A 19,119-nucleotide genomic window follows, 5' to 3' on the forward strand; every position below is an offset into this window, starting at 1 on the left:
ATGCTGCCCCACCAGCAAGTGGGCTGGGGGGGTGCAAGAAGCTGTGAGGGGGCACAGCTGGGGCAGCTGACCCTAACTCACCAAAGGGATATCCCACACCAACCATATGGCCATGTTGCTCAGCAATAAAAGCTGAGGGGGGACATAGGAGGAAGGGGAGACATTGAGAGTGGTGGCATTTATCTTCCCAAGTCCTATGTGTGATGGAGCCCTGCTTTCCTGGAGATGGCTGAACACCTGCTTGCTGATGGGAAGTAGAGAATGAATGCTTTTGCTTTGCTTGTGTGTGGGGCTTTTGCTTTAACAATTAAACTGTCTTTATCTCAAACCACTCGGTTTTACCCTTCAGATTCTCTTCCCCATCCTATGGTGGTGGGAGGGAGGGAGCAAGTGAGTGAGCACTGTGTACCAGGGTTAAACCATGACATCGGGTTATTAAGCAATCTATGAGGTAATGCTTATTTAAGGTTTTTTAACATTCTTTTTCATATGGCTAGCCAGAGACCATGTTTCTCTCCCCAGTTCATAGTGTGCTTAATGAAGTCTGTTTCTGTCTGTGTGTTAGCATTTCTGGCATCTCCTGGAACTCTGGGTTATGGAATAAAACAGAATTCAGGGATGGCAATTAATTTTTCCTGACCTTCGTGTTATCTCGTTTGCCTAAATGATGTAGTTGTTATGATACAGCTGCTGAAAATAATTTGCAGACTACAGCAGAGCTAAGAGCAACACTATCTGTGTAATTCCTGGGGAACAAGACCTCCTCAGATTTGCTCTATCTTGGTGTCAAAATTTAGGTTTCTTTCTAACACTTGTGTTCTGTTGACTTGTTTTGACTAAGTGTGTTACTTTAGAAACAGGATATACAGGAAAAAAGCTTGTGTGAATATATTCTTTTGGTACAGAGTTTAAAGTATGTGCATGTAAATAGGATGCTCCATGAAGACTGTGTTTCGTGAGGTTGTGTAGGTTGACTAAAGTGCTACTTTTACCTTTTTGTTTTCAGCAAATTGGCTTTGCCTAATGGAGAACAAATGTATTCTTTGACATAGAAGTCAAGAACAATACTGCATTATAGTGTTACTTTTTTAGAAGTTCAGCAGATAAAAATGTTCTATTTATTATGTTGCAGAGATGATGTAAAGAAGCAGAAAAGGTATTAATGACTGTTCTCCAGTTGTGTCATGAGTATTTGGAAATGCTGAGACAGGTTCAAGGCAGGTGGGCACTGGTTTTCTGAAGGGGGTGCTTGGCAGCCTACACAGACCTCATATGGGCATCTAGGCTCACCAAGACCGAGTGGGTTCCCTCCCCCGGCAGTGCTGATGTGATTCAGTGAGGTCTTGGCTTCAGTGAGGGCTAAGTGCAAACCTGAGGTTTTGTTCTTGTGCATGCTGGTACCTAACCATGGGGCCAGTCACACAGGTTGGACTTTGCAGAGTTTCTGCCCACCTTACAATAATGTGTATTTAACTGCATCATATAAAATGAAACTTTGATTCAGGGAACTAAGAGTGCCTTTTGTTTTTGGTCAACTTTCTTAAAACCTGATTAGAGAAGTTATGTAACGAAGGGGTACAAATTCCAGGCCCTGCAAAAATGAAAGTTAATTTTACAGTAACAAACTCCCAGTTGTATTCCATCACTGCTGGGGTGTTTAATTAAAAGGAGATACTGGTATGGTCCTCAGGCAGGAGAGAGAGAGAGCATGCATGTGTGTGTGTGTGCATGCACTGGTTAGTGAAAATGAGTTTAGATCATTCCCTTTGCAATAGAAGTGCTCAGAGCAAGTCAGAGTTAAAAAAAGATTACTTTTTTTTTGCTGATGAAAATATTGTGGAGTTACTACAAGGGGAAAAAAAAAACCCAAAACAAAATGGAAAAAAAAAAACCCTTAAGCTTTTGAGAACTTGTTTACACAAACTTTTAGATACATTGCTTTTCAAGCTGTCTTAAATTTCTAAGACCTCTTTGAGCTATGTTGGAATTTAGAGTGAAAGTCAAAGATTTTAAGAGGTCATACCAGTTATCAGTGTTGTACCTGCTAGATGCCTTTTCCAGGCACATGCTGATGCTAAACAGAGCGCAGTGCAGAGTCTGTTTCTGTGCATGGGGGAATTACATAGCACAGACTGGAGCTGTGTAGCTTAGACAACACTGTGATGGTGTCAGCTGCTTCCCTAAAAAACTCACTACTTGTCAGGAAGTGCTGCTTCAGCAGCTCACCAAAAGGCCACCTTTTTTATTTTGATCCTTTTTTTCAGGCATTGTACAGGTGAGGGCAAAAACTATGCAAACAAATAGGTGAGACAAACATACAAAGGAATGAATTAATTTGTAGCTGCCACACCTGTACCAGCAAGGTTGTAAGCTCTCCTAGGCTAAGAGGGAGGTTGTTACCACTCCTGAGAAGGTTCCCAGGCCACTCTTGTGGCCAGCAGAGAGCAGGCATTGGGCAGGAGAGGGTAGTTCTGAGCTTTCCTGCTGCCTGAAGCTGTTATCTTCCTTTCTATACTATCCCCCAGGTAAGTTATGTATTAAATACTTGCAATACAGTCTTCCAGCATTTATTGTTAACTAACTAATGCAGTCATGTTTAGCACAAGACCTGAATCCAGCATTTTGACTTCCTGAGTGCTCCACAGCAGGGCCTTGTTTCATCCTTCTCTCTTGATTAATTTTGAATTATTTTCTGCACAGTCACTTCTAGAGATCAGGTGTACAAAATGTACTGGATCCCATACAGGGCAACAGAGCTGGTGAAGGGCTGGAAGGAGCAGCTGAGCACTCTGGGTTTGTCTAGTTTGGAGAGGAGGCTGAGGCGTGACTTCATTGCTCTCCTAGACCTGCATTTTAAGCCTTTGCTCCAAGTTCATGGGCATACAGGTAAATTGGATCTATGACAAATGACAGAGGAAATATGATAGTGCTATTTATCTCTACAGAACAGATTTAATTTCTTTGACAAGAATGACATTAACAACTTGCAGTTTAATGGTGTTTCTTAAAGAAAAATTGAAGCTTTTTTTTAGTAAGGATTTAAAAGCATTTTATTGATTGTTGTCCTGTAAAAACATAGAAGTCTTTAATTCCTGAAGAGCTGTGTCCAACACTAGGAAAAGTGTCTTTAAAAAACATTACAGCATTTTTGGAAAAACTATAGGTATGAAAAATATATACAATGTATTAAAATCTGAATAAAATTAATGTCTTGATTTATACATTCAGTTATGTGTTAAACATCTGCCTCTGTACAATAACATTTGTTAAAATATTAGCAGTATTTTTACTATGTTAAATAAGTCTTTGTTCAGTTAACGGTTTCTCTCATTACTATTTTATCAGTCCATTTTACATTAATTTACAAGGGTGTATAACTACTGTCAGACTGTCAAGGTAAGTATTTTTGTACAAAATTGCCTTCCTAATATATTTTAATGTTAGAGACACATCTTTATAAACATCCAATTCATTCACACACAAATTGAATCAACATATTGCCGTATATAAAACAACATACAGCCCCTTTGAAAAAGACAGGGGAGGCAACAAGAAGAAAGCCTTTGTACTACATGTTCTTCCCTCATTTTTATTAAACCTGTGTTCTACCCTGCTGAGTTATCAGCTGGTCCTTAAAAAGGTGAAGAATTTTATCATACAAACTGTCACACCTATATACAGAAGAGATGCACTGGAATTTACTTCATTTTTGAGTGCATTTTGTTCACACACCATGAAGTGGTGGTTGTTTTCTGTGAAATTTTTGCAGATGCAAAAATTTAGCAGGTGTTGGGTGTAGTGCAATTGTGAGAAGTCTTCTCTAAAGCAGAGAAGAGCAGATGTGTGAAGCAGCACCAATGTGAGCTCCTCTGAAAGTGAGGTCCTAGTACTATTTTATCTATCCTGCTCTTGCCCTCTCTCCTGATCTCCTGCCTGAAGCATCCAATGACATCAAGTAAGTCAGCAGTAGAAGATGATAGCCAAGATGGACAACAAAATACCAAGGTGAGGTGCTGAGCTATCTTGCTTCCCGGTCTTTCCACAGTGGTGGTCTTACCATTTATATATACAACAGCGATGAGACCACCTGGCACCTTAACAACACTTTACGGATCTCACTTCTCCCTCTTTTTTTGCCTGTGGATTCAACACGATGCTAGCAAATGCTAAAGATGTAGGTAAACTGAAGTTCAGTTGAACATTTTGCCTCCACAGAAGGAAATTATCATCTCTTCTAGCATAGAAGAGCAGAAAGACTAAAAAACAAAAAAAACCCCACCAAAACAAACCCCCCAAGCCCAAAACAGAGTATTTCATCTTTTCTGCAGTCCTCATCAAAACCCTTGCTCTAAAGCACTAACTGGATATGAAGATCTAGTTAAACATAAGGAAGAGAGAAGCAAAATGGAGAGATTTCCAGCAGTTCTACTCCTTCAAAATACCTGTACTAAAATGGATCTGAGAATAACATAATAAGCATCACATATTTTGCAGAGTTTGGTACCTCTTTCTTGCTTTCAGAAGTCCTTTCACCACTGCAGCACTACGACAAGAGAAAGTCTAAGCTGCCTGAATGAGTAACACACTGTCTTAGAGACCACCACCCCTGGAGGCACTTCTCCGAATTCTTCCCTGGAACTTGTGTCAGCTTTTCTAACATCGATTAGAGATCTAGTTACTTCTTACAATGCATGAGACATCCCTGGATTTGTGCTGGAGAGGTAGTCCTTTATGAATTACAGGGTTTGGTTATTCTCATTTGTTACACGCAGATTTTGACACAACTGGGAAGTATCCCATTAACTTACTTCTCTGGTACTAGAAATGTAATACTGCAGTTTCTTAGGAGCCGGAAACCCCCAATGTTGCTATTCACCTCCAGCTCAATGGATTGGGTGAGTTCCTGGTGTTCAGTCTCCTGAGTCTCTCTGCTACACAGAGTTCTGCTTCTGAAAGAAAGTCAAAATGCTCAGAAACATATGGAGAAAGAATACATAGAGGCAGGGATGGAAGAACTAAAGTCAAGTAAAAAAAGATGCGTGGCTGATCTCCAGTGCCTAAGAAGCTACTTCTAGTTGAAGTCTGCTACTGGTCAAACCAGGTTTCAGTTCAGAGCTCTCAAAACGCAAGATCAAAAGGGACGAGTATCCAAAACATCAGTGCTCTGTTAACTACATTTTTTGCATTGGTGACCTGCATCTTCCATGCGAGTGCTGTAGGCCATGCATCCATGCCCCCACTGAGAGCAGTTAGTGCAAATCCTGAAGTATAGTACAAAGAAGCAAAAACGGTCTACACATTGGTTTCAAGTCCAAGTAAGCGTCCCATCCTTTCCATGTTCTTGTCAATTGTGGCACGACATGTGATTTCTTTAGCACACTCCATGGGAAACCAACCTCTTTCGCCATCCCGCAATCGTTCCCCTTCATACCAACCTGGAAGGGTGAACAGACATGGAATAACAAACCTTTTCAAGTAATGTTAAAGATTCTTCGTCAGAACTGTGTGTGTTGCACTTGAGGAGGCAAAGCTGACACAGTCATCATACACATTATACATTTACCTTTGTAGTGAATAAAGTACTAGATTAAGATCAGTTTGGCAGATAATTTTTTTATATAGGCAGACTAGGAACAAAATAGTATGTAAATATTAAACAAGTGTAATTTTTTATATTGTAATTCAAATATAGTTTGAAATGGTATGAAGAATATAATATTGCAGTCTAAAGAAAGCAATGCAGCAAAATTGATGGGATCTTTGGATTCATATGTAATATTGAATAACATCATTAAGTTAGGGTTTAGTACTTCAAGTGCTGACAGCTTCAAGCATCCCTGAGTTAACACATGAGATGCTAGTAGAATCACTTGCACATCCAGGCAAGAATCAGCTTTGATCTCAGGGTACTTGGTATTATAAAAAACTTAGGCAAAACCCCTGTGCTAGACCCCTTGTACTAAACAGGCAGTGAAGCACAGTATATGACACAACACTGTCTATGTTTCTCTTAGACAAACCTGGTGGTCACTCGCTAAAATGTCTGACGTCCATGGTTTTAGGTTGAATTAAAGTTTTCTGTGGACATTTGACATATCAAAACCAGCCAGCACATACTTTTTGCAGCTATTTATCAACTATGATAGCCGATGAGTTACTCTGACCACCTGTTGCCTAAACAGAGGCTGTCCTTCAGAAACCTGAACAGAAATGCTCACATTTTTCTTGGAAGCTAAACCTTTGTTCATTGTACAGCCAATGCTATTACGAAGCAAATTTTTCTAGCTGGATTCACCTGCAGTGGTGACAGACAGTTACTGACAGCAAAATTCTCACTCACCGTCATTTACTTTTTGATAAACCAAAACAACATCAGCAACTTGAAGAGACAGTTCATCTGACTGCTTTGCTGTATAAGTTCTGATGATCTCTACCTGAGCCAAAGCTGCGGAAGAAATAAGCCAGGCTGAATTAAACAATTCACATAACAGAGTATCTTTTATTAAAATAATATATACAATTTATTTTTTAAAAATTTAAGAGTATACTCCCCCCCCCCCCCCCCAAAAAAAAACCCCAAACCTAACCAAAGGAGGCAGTGTTTTATGCAAACGGCTTCCTACCTGAGCAATTACACACAAACTTGGGATAAACACATAAGAGAAGGGACTTTGCACTTTTGCTAGCAGATTGAAACACTGGCCAAACCAGAGTTAATCAATGCAAACAAATTACTGTGTGAAACAGAACTCCTCAAAGAAGCCCGTGGGCACAGGAAGAGAGGGCAACTTAATAGAGCCCAGGAAAATAAACAGGTGTTTCTAAGGGTATTTATAATCTACACTTGCTCACATCCCCACTAAGGGGCAGTGCATTTCTATTCTTCTGTCAAAGCTCTCCAAAATGCTGTTAGTTGTAACTTACTTGTCCTGTCCGTTTTCTGCCCATCTCTGTCCTGTCCAAGCGCTGTAATCCAGCGAGCTCTGTCACTCCTGCAAACAGCAATGACAAAACTCAGTTTCGCAACTCACACCCTTGATAATGGTCAAGACTACTCCCCTTTTCAAGATTCTGTATTTAAATCTTTCCTCTTTCTTACTGAGTAAAGAAAACAAAACAAACCCTCCTTTTTCCTCCTCTCAAAATACGGCCGGAAGGTGTGATACTACTTCTAGCAACATATTATTCAAACATATTTCATTATTTTAAGCGGTTGGATTGGACAAAAAAGCCTATAAACATGGGTTGTACTGGCATGATGTCTTATATACCTCTAATTTTAATTATTTTTAAGTAATGCAGGTAAATTTCTCTGCTAGTGTCTGTGACTAATACTTATTTAGTAATCTTACTAAAATAGAAATCCATCTAATGTAGAAAGAATCTGCTAAATGCAATACAGAAGTTTTAATATAAAATACCAACAGGTTTCCTGTGAGTAAGGCCGATCTTGGAATGAAAAGCAAGAATGAAAAAAAAAACCCAAAAAACCAAACCAAAACCAAGGTTTCTCTGTGCTGGTCACATTTATGTTTCCAGATGTCCATTTGGGAAATCTGAGAGCCAGCACAAATAAACCAGTACCCAACAAATGCCTAAATTAGTCATTTGAATCTCACCTTGTATAACCTAGGAAAACCATAATCAATCTCAGATTACATGTGTCAGTATTTCTGAGGAGAGCAGAAAGAATTACCTAGGTTCTAATCACAGAAATGCAAATTACTGACAACTAATTTTGGAAGGGAGTGGAACAAGCTAAAGTGATGTCAGACGGTAAAGGAAAAAGAAAGCTAATCCTAAATCACCCCCGTTAGTGGCTGAGCTATAACAACTTAACCATTATAACTTTGAATTTTGACAAACCAAAATTTGAGCTTGATTCCTAAAACAAATATTTCACTGCAGTTAGATTTTAGCCCATGTTTGTTGAAGGGCTTTGCTATCAGTACAGATTAGAGTAACACAGGGGAGTTGCAGGGTTGAATTTTCCTATTCCCCCTACCCTAAAAAAAAAATTCCTGTTGCTAGCTTTGGCTAACTTCAGTTTTTTAACTAAAAATAATGAAGAACACCTGCCTTCTGCTGAGACCCAATTTTTTTCAAACATCTGAAACAGGAAGAAAATTCCATTTGGAAACAGCACTATGGTATCTTCAGAAGTGTCAGAAAATGGGACATTTAGACAAATTATGAGACTTCTCTAGAGTACAACTTCCAAGATGCACCATCGCTCAGCAAGTGAGGAGACAATTCAGCAAGGGGTTGTAGTTAGCATGTGAAGTCCAGTTTGCAACATCCCACTACGCATCATTCCACGATAAAGTTCATCAGTCTCTTCTGAGAACACCGACACTTTCTCATGGCCTTTCTTCCAGCTAGCTCTAGAAGTCTCTTTTCTGTTCACAGACTAGCAAAACGTCCTGGGGGTGAAGGGATTCAGAATGGAAGTCTTTGAGCATGCTTCTTTCAGAATGAAAAAAGTACCCCACCGATTATTTTGAATAGAAATATTTATACTGTTTTTTTAGCATTTAGTAAGAAACTGTGATCTATTTTTTTTAAATCCCAACACACATTCTTCCTCAAAGATGGAACTACTGCACATGTCCTACTAACATTTGATACCTGTTGGTCTCATACGGATGGCCAAAACTATAACACATGCTACTTTAGACATTTCAGTCATTTAACAGTAGGTGGTACTGAACTTGTTCTGTTTCAGCCAAAGTAAGAATAGGTCTGTATACAATTTTGCATGCGCTTATTAATTAACTTTGTGGCTTTTTTTTTTTTTTAGAAACGGGTCTTATTTAGATTCTTGTTTTCCTTTCCCTATAACCATTCTCAACATGAAAATTACATTTCCTTTCAGACAACTCCGAGAAAAATGGGATAATGCCAGACTCTCTCCCACTTGAAGTACATACTTCTTCATAATCTATGTGTACTGTATATTTTGTGCCTTATTCACAGGGCAATATAAAGTTCCTGACCTAACGCTGGTACTTTGGTACTTGGGAACCAGACACCACGTGAAATGACAAAACATGATCAAACTGTGCTAGGAATCTTTGGATCAGTGAAAACATTCAATTTTTACATATGCAAAACTCCATTCCATAAGCCCTCTAAACCACCCAGCTTGGCCTATTGTAGATTGCCCTCCCATCCTTCTCAAAAGTTAAGAGAAAGTTTTTCTGTACCTTTTGTATACATGTCAATACTCTATAAAAATAGGTAGTTTTCAAATAAAGTAATTATTTTCAGAATCTTCTCCTCTGAATGACAATCTGCTAGGCTGCTATTTCTATTACAAACAGTATATAGCAAATCAATAATAAATCTGCAGAACAGAATGTCTTTTCATGAGAAGCCCAGACAACTAAAAATGCACTGCATTTTTTTCCCAATAAAAATGCATTTCCAAACAAGTCTGAATCATCTGCTTACTTTATAATGAGACCTTTAATAGAAATCATTAATGATCTATAGTTTCTTTCAGGGTTATTCTAAACTTTGAAAGCAAACCTAACACTGTAAATTTTTCCAGGCTGGGATACATCTAGAGCAGTCTGTTTCATGTCTTCTGTCCCGCCTCCAGCTTCCACTAAAACAGATAAAATCTTTCACTTTTGTGAAGGGTTGCATGGAAGTTAATGGCACCACAGAGAAATTATGGCCTCTCGGATATTTGCACCCGAAAGAACAAGACACTTCTTGTTGCTCATTTCTAAAGCAGAACACTCTTCAAAACTGCATCAGGAGAACAAGGACCACCTCTATCCCAGCATAGCTCCACAGCTTCCCCAAAGCAATGCCAAACTCCTCCTCCCATTTAATCCAGTACTGTTTCCACTTCTGCACCATCCAACCATTATAATCATTAATTCACAAATCGCTGCTCCAGGACAAGTGCATTCTGCATTCATACCCCCCTAACAACGGCTGCCTGCTACCACCACTATGCCATAGGATGCACCCGTGCCTATCGCCTCCTGCTACTACTGTGCTCTACATACAGATAACATGGTATAAATGCCACATTGCTAAAACAACTGAGGGTGAGATTAGGGTGAGATACTTTATTGTTTTAAAGAAAAAACAGCACAGAGAAGTACCAGAGACAGAGCAAGCTTAATTGAATCTGCAGTCAAATTATTCAAGGTGTTCTCATCAAGATAAGTATCAAGAAAGCCTCCCTTAACTACAACAGTAGAAGCAACATTTCGTATAGTAACCTGTGTTACACTTAGATGCGCATGCTCAATTACTCAGTGTGCACAGCAGCACAGTGCGCCATGGGACGAGATGGGAACGTTGTTACAGAGAGCCTGGGACTCTCGACTGCTTGTAATGGACCTTTCATTAGAAATTTAAGAACCTGCAGTTCTTCAGCACTGAGTTCTGCTCTTTGAGGTCTGTAATGGTCCGAACTATTTGTAGGATAGCTACATATTTAAGCAAGCTGCAGAATGCATATATATCCAGCGCTTTCAACTACAGTATGCTATTTGCTGTTATGGTTTACTTCAGGCACTCACTCTCTGGAGATAATGATTATTAGATAACTGCACTATGTTAACAGGTAAGCTAGGCAGAAAACCTGTGTCTTGACTTCCAGTTCTCAGAAGGTTAAAGAAGTATTTAAAAAAAAAAAAGTACTTAAGCTACAACAGAACCCAGTGGTCACTCAAGATACTTAAGTGATACTTGTAGTTCAATTTAAACAGTAAGAAACTTCCATATTGCAATATGTAATCACTAGATCATGTAGTTTACTTAACAGTTGCATTATGTGGCAAAACTCTGATTTCTTTTTTTCTTTACTGTGATATCACTTAAACTGAAAATAAATTTAAATGGAAATTCTTTCCACAGCCCCCAAGAAATCCAAACTGCTTAAATCTCTGCCCTGCAGCCCTTGCTTGTTTGCCTCAGCAGTAACAACTAGAAGGGATTCAGTAATCCAGCATTATTATTGCATAGACTGCAGAAAAGCTACAGACGTAGTCTTGCCTGAACTTCAGAGTGTAACATACGGAAACTTTCCCTTTTACATATAAATCTGCACTGATGAGGTCTGAATAACTCTAGCTCTATTAGGCCAATTCTCCAGCTTACAAAGTACAAAATCAAATCACAAACTACATCTGCGCAGTATTTCACTCAATGCCACAAATGTGCATCTTCCTCTCCACAGACCTCTTTTAGGTCAGATCTTCAGCCTGCATTACACTTTGATACTCTGCTGACTTCAGGGACATTACACTTTCTGTGTATATTCTGTACTTTCCCTCTGACCAAAAACTCCCTCCACCCAGAAAGTGACAGACCTCTGCACTGTTTATGAATGGTCATATGTCAATTCTCAGCTCTTTTGCAAAAATGTGTTCAACACCAAGATCTTCAGTTCCTTCTTATAAGCATTTTTATGCAAAGCTATCACAGATAATCCTTTAAGAACTTAAGCAATCTGTGACTAGAATTTACTGTACCTTCCATCAACATGGACTCCCTTTGCATTACCTCAACCTCTTTTTTGTTCCTTTGTTCCTTAACCAAACACAGGTGGTGAAAACACACCACCAATGACTTTGTACTTCTCCATTCAGTTGTAGGTCTAGAAGAGACACTTGGCTGCTCACAGAATGTCAGAATGGTGCCTTTGTGGAGAACTCTGTTTCAGACCACAGCAGTTTCACATACATGTGATGCTTTGCTTGTCATTTTTCCCTTCTGTTCTACCCTCTAATGGATTGTTACTTCTCTCAGTAATGGTATAAAAGCAACACTCCACAAAGCACAGCCACACCATTTTTCACTGGCTAGGGAGCTGGCAATCTCCAAGGCAGAGGCATAGATAATTCTTGGTCTGAAGACCCAAAACAGCAGCGCCTAATAACAGATACTTCAATTTATAGAATTTCAACATATGCATTCAATTTTCCATTATTCCTACAATGTAACTTCAAGGAAAGAGAGTGACACTAACATGGCACCACGGGCTTACAGCCACTGAGTCCCCTCATGACAAGATTACATGAGAGAAACTGCACTAGGTTTGCAGAGGCTTTATTTTATTCCAATAAATATTTATTCCAGTATCTGGGGGGATATTACATAAGCTGAAGCTGCACATTGTCCTGCTCTGCCACTCATTAAAAATCAGAAAAGCTTGTCAAAGTTACCTTGCCTTGCTTTGAAAGTATCCACTTAATACAAACAGTGCAAATCAGAGCAGTTGGCAGGTGTCACAGAGAGTGCTTAACAAGGTCCACGACAAATAAGGGATCCTTTCTGCAGTAGTGCTCCTGTGGTCACTGCTGACCACACATCACAAAGACTGCCTGCTTGGGAACTTGTTTCATTTAATTTTGATTTAAACTTGCCAGACAGAAGCTGGGCATTTCATACTATCTTGACAGGAGCCGGGGCAGTAGAGCCTGTTGAGATCATCAGGTGAAAAACTACAGAAATGGTAACGATTTACTTACTGAGTCTCTGCTCCCAGGAGCATCTCCACCTTCTCTCCTGCGTGGTTACTGAGGACCGCTAGTCTGAAGAGGTGAGCTGCAGAACTCTGCCGTGAGTAGAGCATAGTCGAAGCATTCTTTACAGGAGAAGAAGTCAGGTCCTCACCATCACATTGTTGTACCACCAGCTGGTCCCTTAAAGAATAATCTGTGACATTGTAACTCTCTTCACTGCAGAACAAAGAAGGGAAGGAAAAAACCCACAAGTTTATAGTTTTCCATTAAGTATGTCTAGAAGCAAACTCAGTCACAGAATCCACTTTTAGCTGCACAGTATGGCATGACTCTTCTGATACCTCAGATCTTCATCTTTTCTGTTTGTTTTTTAAACTACCAGTTTTCCAAGATACAAAAGTAGATCGGTTTTTAAACCCTGTGGAATTTTGTTTGGCAGCGCAGTTAAGTGACCTTGGTGCTCCTGAAGTGGTGCAAGCTCAACTTAACTCCACTAAATTTGAAAACAGGCACAGCAAGTAGAGAATTGCACTTTTGTCTTCTGTAGATTCAAATGAACAACAGACCTTCATTTTAGAATGTTATAGGAAAAGAAAGTAAAATTTCCCTTTTCCTGTACGTGTAGAACTATGGGTACGTATACTGCTTCCACATACACACTATTGATCTTCATTTTAAATAGGATCAGCTTGTACTCCTTGTCAATCTGCATGTAGATCTAGTCCAAAATCTATTATTCTGAAACATAACCTTAGTCAACTGTGAATTTTTAGAACAGGCAAAGGCTTGTCATACACTTCTGGTCTTGCAAAATGCACTGTGCAATTTGCTTTCTAGAATGGACTTTGTAAATAAATATACCAACTCTTAAGTGATACAAATAAAGATTACTACATATGCTTAATAACTTCCCAAAAACGACTAGAAAGAATTCTCAGAAATGATGCAAGTTAGAAGCTTTGCTTTCCTTATGGCTGAAATGCAGGTGGAGAGATGGACAAAACAGCAGACATCACAAATCAGAACATAAAAGTGTTACCGATTTTAACAACAGAAGGACTTAAATGAAAATAATGCACTCTTCCCTGAACAGCAGCCTTTTATTTCTAAATGTGAGACTCACTTCAGCTAGTCAAGATCATCTTGACAGATGAAGACATGGCAAAGACAGGAAGAAGCCTGTCTGGACAAGGCACACTGTCACATACACCAGTGATAGATGGTAGCAGGGACCAGTTACTTCAACCTCCTTGTCCTTCAATCCATTACCATATATTTACAACATCTGCTTCAGCTGCAGAATATCCAGTCATCTTAAGCAGCATTCTTCAGCACTCTTACATGAGTTCCACCAGTTATCCTATCTATTGGTTTTGCTACTTATTCCTATCAAGCTAATACTGGAAACACGGGTTTTTTTTCAAGTGGAAAATAACTGTGCATTCCAAATTTTTAAAGTTGTGAAACATAGTTGATGTAATATATCAATATTGTATCAATAACATATCTCAACAGATGTTAAGTCATCATCTCTCCATTTTCCTATAATATTTGAGCAACCATAAAGGAAGAATATGCTCAATTTGCACCTGCCAGAAACGGGTATGTCACCATCAGCATTTCAGAAGACTTCAGTTCCAGGTGTTTGGGATTTGATTCACATCATATCAGTGCTTAAGTTTCTGTATATCTCTGACAGCAAAATTAATCTTCTCAAGTATTTTTTCAATTTAAACTATTTTAATGAACCACATTAAGTAATCTGAGGCTCTAGCATAGCTTTTCACTCACGACTTGAGGTCTAAACAGATTTTACTTTAAGGAGGAGCATGTATAGTTACATCTTAAAATTTGATGTATTTGATTTACTGCAAAATTTGACAGACACAGCAATGTATGGGCTAGGAGGAAGAACTGGCTTTATGCCTGCGTAAGCAGGTTTTTTTCTATCTTTTCTTGTTGCACCAGTGTAGGGCAATAAATCTGAAGAAGTTTACAAGCTTACATGAAATTATGAGGTAATTAAGTTTCAGTGTTCTGGGTTCATGATATATCCTGCTAAACTTGCAAACACACATAAGTCAATTCTGGGAAATACGATCACAAGCTTCAGTGGAAACAAAAGACTTTTCAGCTGGCTTCTCTTTTCTTGCCATCAGTTGCTATTTCTCATGATGCAAATTTCTTTTTTTTCCTTTTTAAATTCTTCTTGCAACTATTTTTTCTTCTCATCTTTTATTGAGGAATTTGAGGGCTTTACAAAGGAAGCAGAACCAATGACAGACAAGCTTTGTAAGATTTATCATATTGGAGGACTGAAATCACTGTAGCCCACAAGAGCACTTTTCTTCCCTGTCTCTTTTTCTCCAAGTCTCAAAATGGTACCAACAATTCCCCACAATCCACTGGTGTTTTCCACTCTGAGGGCTGGAATCACAACTCCCCATTAAGGGACCACTGACAAAGGCACAAACATACCCAAAACTTCCAAAATAACTTAAAATGGCTTTAAAACCTCTCCACACAGTTTTGATTAACCTAGCTTTTGATCAGACTGTTGTTTCCATGTTCCTCAGAATAAAAAAATTAAAAAGCAAGTCACGTAGGAAACAAAATGGAGACAAAAAACTCTTAGAGCTCTGCAAAAATGAAGCCAAGTTAATTATACTATTACACATGACTTCTTGGGTCCCAAAGTAGAAAGAATACAGATTATAAATAGGTTTTGGTCCAATTAAAGGAATTTAACATAAGCACACTGAGAAGCTGGGAGAATCTTCAATATTTCAGCATGTAGAAAGCTAAATTCTAATTTCCACACATGTAATCCAGGGATGCTAAAAGGAATCTTAATTTAAGAGAGGTTATGAGAGGGGAGGGAGTAGAGACTGTGGATTTAGGCTTCACATTCCCCTAAATCCACTCCTAGATTCAGTTAATTCATTTATCTACAAAAAGATACTACTTGAGGACAGTTGTTTCAAGTCCCATCTGTAGTAGCTGTGGGTCCCTACTGAAGAAGAAGAAACATTTTATATCTAATATTTATCAGTTCCTTTCTCCTTCTTTCTTTTTTCTTAAACTATACACTCTACAACAGGCAAAGGCGGCTGGTTGGTTGGTTTGGTGTGGGGTTTGGGGGGTGGGTGGATGTGTTGTTTAGTTTTTTAAAGAAGTCAGTTCAGTGTTTTAGTCTAGGCAATCCCTGCTTAGCCAAGGACAGAACTAGCAAAACCAGCTAGGGATGCCGCTGTAATTATTTGGGAACCTTGCATCTGAAAAAGAAATGTAGTTACATATTTGTGTAACGAATAATAAATGCATTCTTTACTAACTAATCAACAGAGATAAACCTCTACAAGTCCTTCCTATTTCTTATCCCCATTCAACAAAACAGTCTGATTTGAAACTATTAGGCAGTCCTCATCTTTTTACCCGCTGTGCCCTCTGTGAGGCCCACAAACTCTCCTCCTTCCAAACAGATAATGAAATATGCTGACAAAGCTGACAGTGCTGGAGTGAGCAGATGTACATAAACAGAAACTTAATCCACTCAGTCAGGAGTAACAGGAAGGACATTTAACACATTCTTTAAAATTACTGTAATCAGGTAATACAAACATGCCAACATTCATTTTCAGTTTAAAACTGCACTTTTTTTGCTAAACTTTTATTTAGATTCAGAACATGAAACAACAAGACTATTTTATATCCCTTTGCAGGGAATACATGCAAGTTTTAGAGGCACTTGTATGAAGACCAAATATCTGTTCTAGGCCACCTATACTTTAATAGAAAGCATGTGGTCAGTCTCTCTACCTCCTTCTCTCTTTCCAGCTGCGCTACTCTGAAATCCTTGGTTTTCCATAGAAGTTACTTTGCATTTGTGCTTGACTTTAGTTACAGAATCACCACTGGCACCCTGAGAAAAACCATAGTTCTGCAAGCAGCTCTGAACTGGTAACATTCCCAAGTAGCAGTGAACCTTTGGGTGATTTCCAGTGCATGAAGTCCAGTGGCATTCCGCTGTCAAGGTATCTCAGGAGCTGACAAGCCACAGAGGCATTAAGACAGGATTCTAGTTGTACCCTTAGGGGATTATGGAAAATGGAATATTCAATAAATCTACACTCATTCAAAAATATAAGCCTCTCTGGAGTTCACCTGAAATCTTCTAAAAGCACTGAGGGTGTAACTGGTGGATTTTCTGAATAGCCGCATAAGGCAGCTATTGAGTTGTATATAACAAAACTTTATTAATTCTGGAGTTCTCCTGAACTCCACAGAACACAGAGCCAGCTCATAGGCAGCAATAACAACTAAAATATGTAACCAGATCTTCATGGTCCCAGGAGGGTGTGAGGAATAAAAGGAGGCATTTGACTTTTGGTAGAGTTCAAAGCTAGCTGTATCCTATTCTTAGCAGAATATTGTTGCAGTGTATGCTTCCAAGCCTGCAAAAGGTATTGGAGAAAACATCTCCTTAGCTTGGCCTTCTCTCCTGCAGCAGTTATAAAGTGTCCACTATAGAAACTCTACCACACCTGGCAACAGACAAATACATTATCTAAACCCAACAGTTACACTCTTCAGCTGTGCAGGAGAGCTATGGATGACACACTTATACCTGTGGTTTTAGAGAGAGGGAGAAAACTGGAAACTCATTTTGAAGGAAATGCATACAAACATAAAAGTAGCATGTATATTTCAAGTGTTCTATATTTTAATAAAGCACTAATTTCATCATTCTTCATGGAACTTGGAATAGTTTCTTCACTAGCCCAAGAGAAAGCAAATCTCCCAAGCACGACACAAGTAACAATTGTCCTGTAGTGCATATGAATTGTGAGGCAGCCTGAAAGAACAACTCTAAGATACGAATTATGTTGCCTGTTACTCTGTTTGTCAGAATGCTACCTTTAAAATCCAGTGTCAGCATAAGCTGTTGGTTTAGTGGTCCCTGCAGTGGATGTCATGGCCAAAATGATGACAATTCACAGTACAGCAAGGAGGTAAATAAAAAAAGAACAGAAGCCAGAAAAGGAACAAAAAGAGAATGGAGTTAAGAGAATGAAACTAAAGGGTAAAACACTACCACAAAGCTGAATGAACAATACATGAAATATTCAGGTTACTTGAAGTCAGTCTACACTTAGATCTTTGCAGAGTATTCATAGTGCTTAACTTTACAAGTTTCTAAGTTAACTTCCCAGAGCTACCTAAACAGAGAAGGATGCTCTTCTAGAGGGCAAGCCGAGTTAGGCTGCTACTTCGAACTGCTCTCTAAGGGGACCTGCCTTCTCCATTGACTGCACAGGTAACCCTGGAAGAGTACGTTGAGCAGTCCTGACATCACCCACCTCTTCGCTTCATGGCATAATCCAACTGACATCCGTGTTCACATGAACAAGAATTAACTGGTATCTTCTTGTGCACCAACCATATAAAAGTTGGCCTTTCCACCAAGATTTGGACAGCCTGACGCATTGACTACTCTCTTCAAGGTAATGCATTAAAACTTCACATATTAAGAGTCTGTCTTTTTTTTTTTTTTTTTAAATTACATTTTAAAAAAACAGATTGTTTCTACACAGCAGAAGGAGCTACAAGAAAGGACTACTGAACAGGAAAAAAGTTCCCAATAAACTAAAAGCTGAGCAGTGCAGAAATGCAGGTTTTTATTATTCTCCAAAATCTGGTGCAGAATGACATATATCTCAAGTTCATGTGTCCCTTTTTAGCCTAATCCCAACAACCAGTCTTGAGTATTTATTCAGTAGCCGTTTGCCTTACTTTTTCGAAGGGGAAGCGTGATGAAGCAACTGACTATGCTGCTGCTTTACAGCACACATATCAGAGCCTAAATGATTACCAAGGTATCTGTAACACACACAAAAACAGACCATCCGGCAGCTGACACGGAAAGCATAAGCCTCTGAAATATTTCATAGTGGCATGAGATACACCCACACAGCATCCATTAAAAAGGAAAAGATTTTGGTAGCTAAATTCCGTTTAACCTACTTAATGAGCAACAGAAGACAGTTAAACCTTGCGATTTCATACCAGGAGATGAAATTGCAGCTGAGGAAGATTATGATGAACAAAGTATCATTAAAATTGAAACATAAGAACTCTGGAGCATGCCTAAGTATACACCAACACAAGACCTCCCTTATCTTTTTTGTGGTGAAAATGTAACAGTTCTCATTATGAAAAGGTTTCTGGAAAGCTTACTCACTCAAGTATACTTCAAGTGAACTCAATTTACTTCACAGTCACCAACACAACTCCTCCAGCAGGTACCATCAAGCCCGGCCTTTAAGAAGTCGGGACTGAGCCATTGCTGGCTGCGTGTGCGAGGTTCTACATATATGGCAAACTGCTCAGACGGGATAGCTGAAGATTAACTTCTGGGTAAAGATTAAACAGCATGATTGGAGCACTAAGTAATTGGTATTTTTAGCACAGTAGTGAGGAGTGGGGGTTTTTTTGTGCAATGTTAAGAATCTTCTGAAATGCAACTGCTCAAGTAAAAATACAAACATTTAAACTCAACTAGCAACAAATATTTCTGTCCACTGCTGTGGCGTCCATGGTAACACTGCGGGTGGGAGAATAGATCACC

At 39.1% G+C, this 19,119-nt stretch overlaps 1 protein-coding gene across 1 annotated transcript in view; it reads right to left on the minus strand.

Annotated features, from left to right (window-relative positions):
* Nucleotides 1–1,056: 1,056 nt before the first annotated feature.
* ARHGEF26 (Rho guanine nucleotide exchange factor 26) overlaps nucleotides 1,057–19,119 on the minus strand; it is a 63,223-nt gene continuing 45,160 nt past the window's right edge. The window contains exons 11-14 of the mRNA XM_049803222.1: nucleotides 12,498–12,707; nucleotides 6,925–6,992; nucleotides 6,341–6,445; nucleotides 1,057–5,435 (exon numbers count right to left, since the gene is read on the minus strand). Coding sequence (XP_049659179.1) covers nucleotides 5,293–5,435; nucleotides 6,341–6,445; nucleotides 6,925–6,992; nucleotides 12,498–12,707 — 526 coding nt within the window. The 3' untranslated portion in view covers nucleotides 1,057–5,292. The remainder of the gene's footprint in view (nucleotides 5,436–6,340; nucleotides 6,446–6,924; nucleotides 6,993–12,497; nucleotides 12,708–19,119) is intronic.

The sequence above is a fragment of the Accipiter gentilis genome, chromosome 6 (genome assembly GCF_929443795.1).
Source record: "Accipiter gentilis chromosome 6, bAccGen1.1, whole genome shotgun sequence".
Classification (NCBI taxonomy): Eukaryota; Metazoa; Chordata; class Aves; order Accipitriformes; family Accipitridae; genus Astur; species Astur gentilis.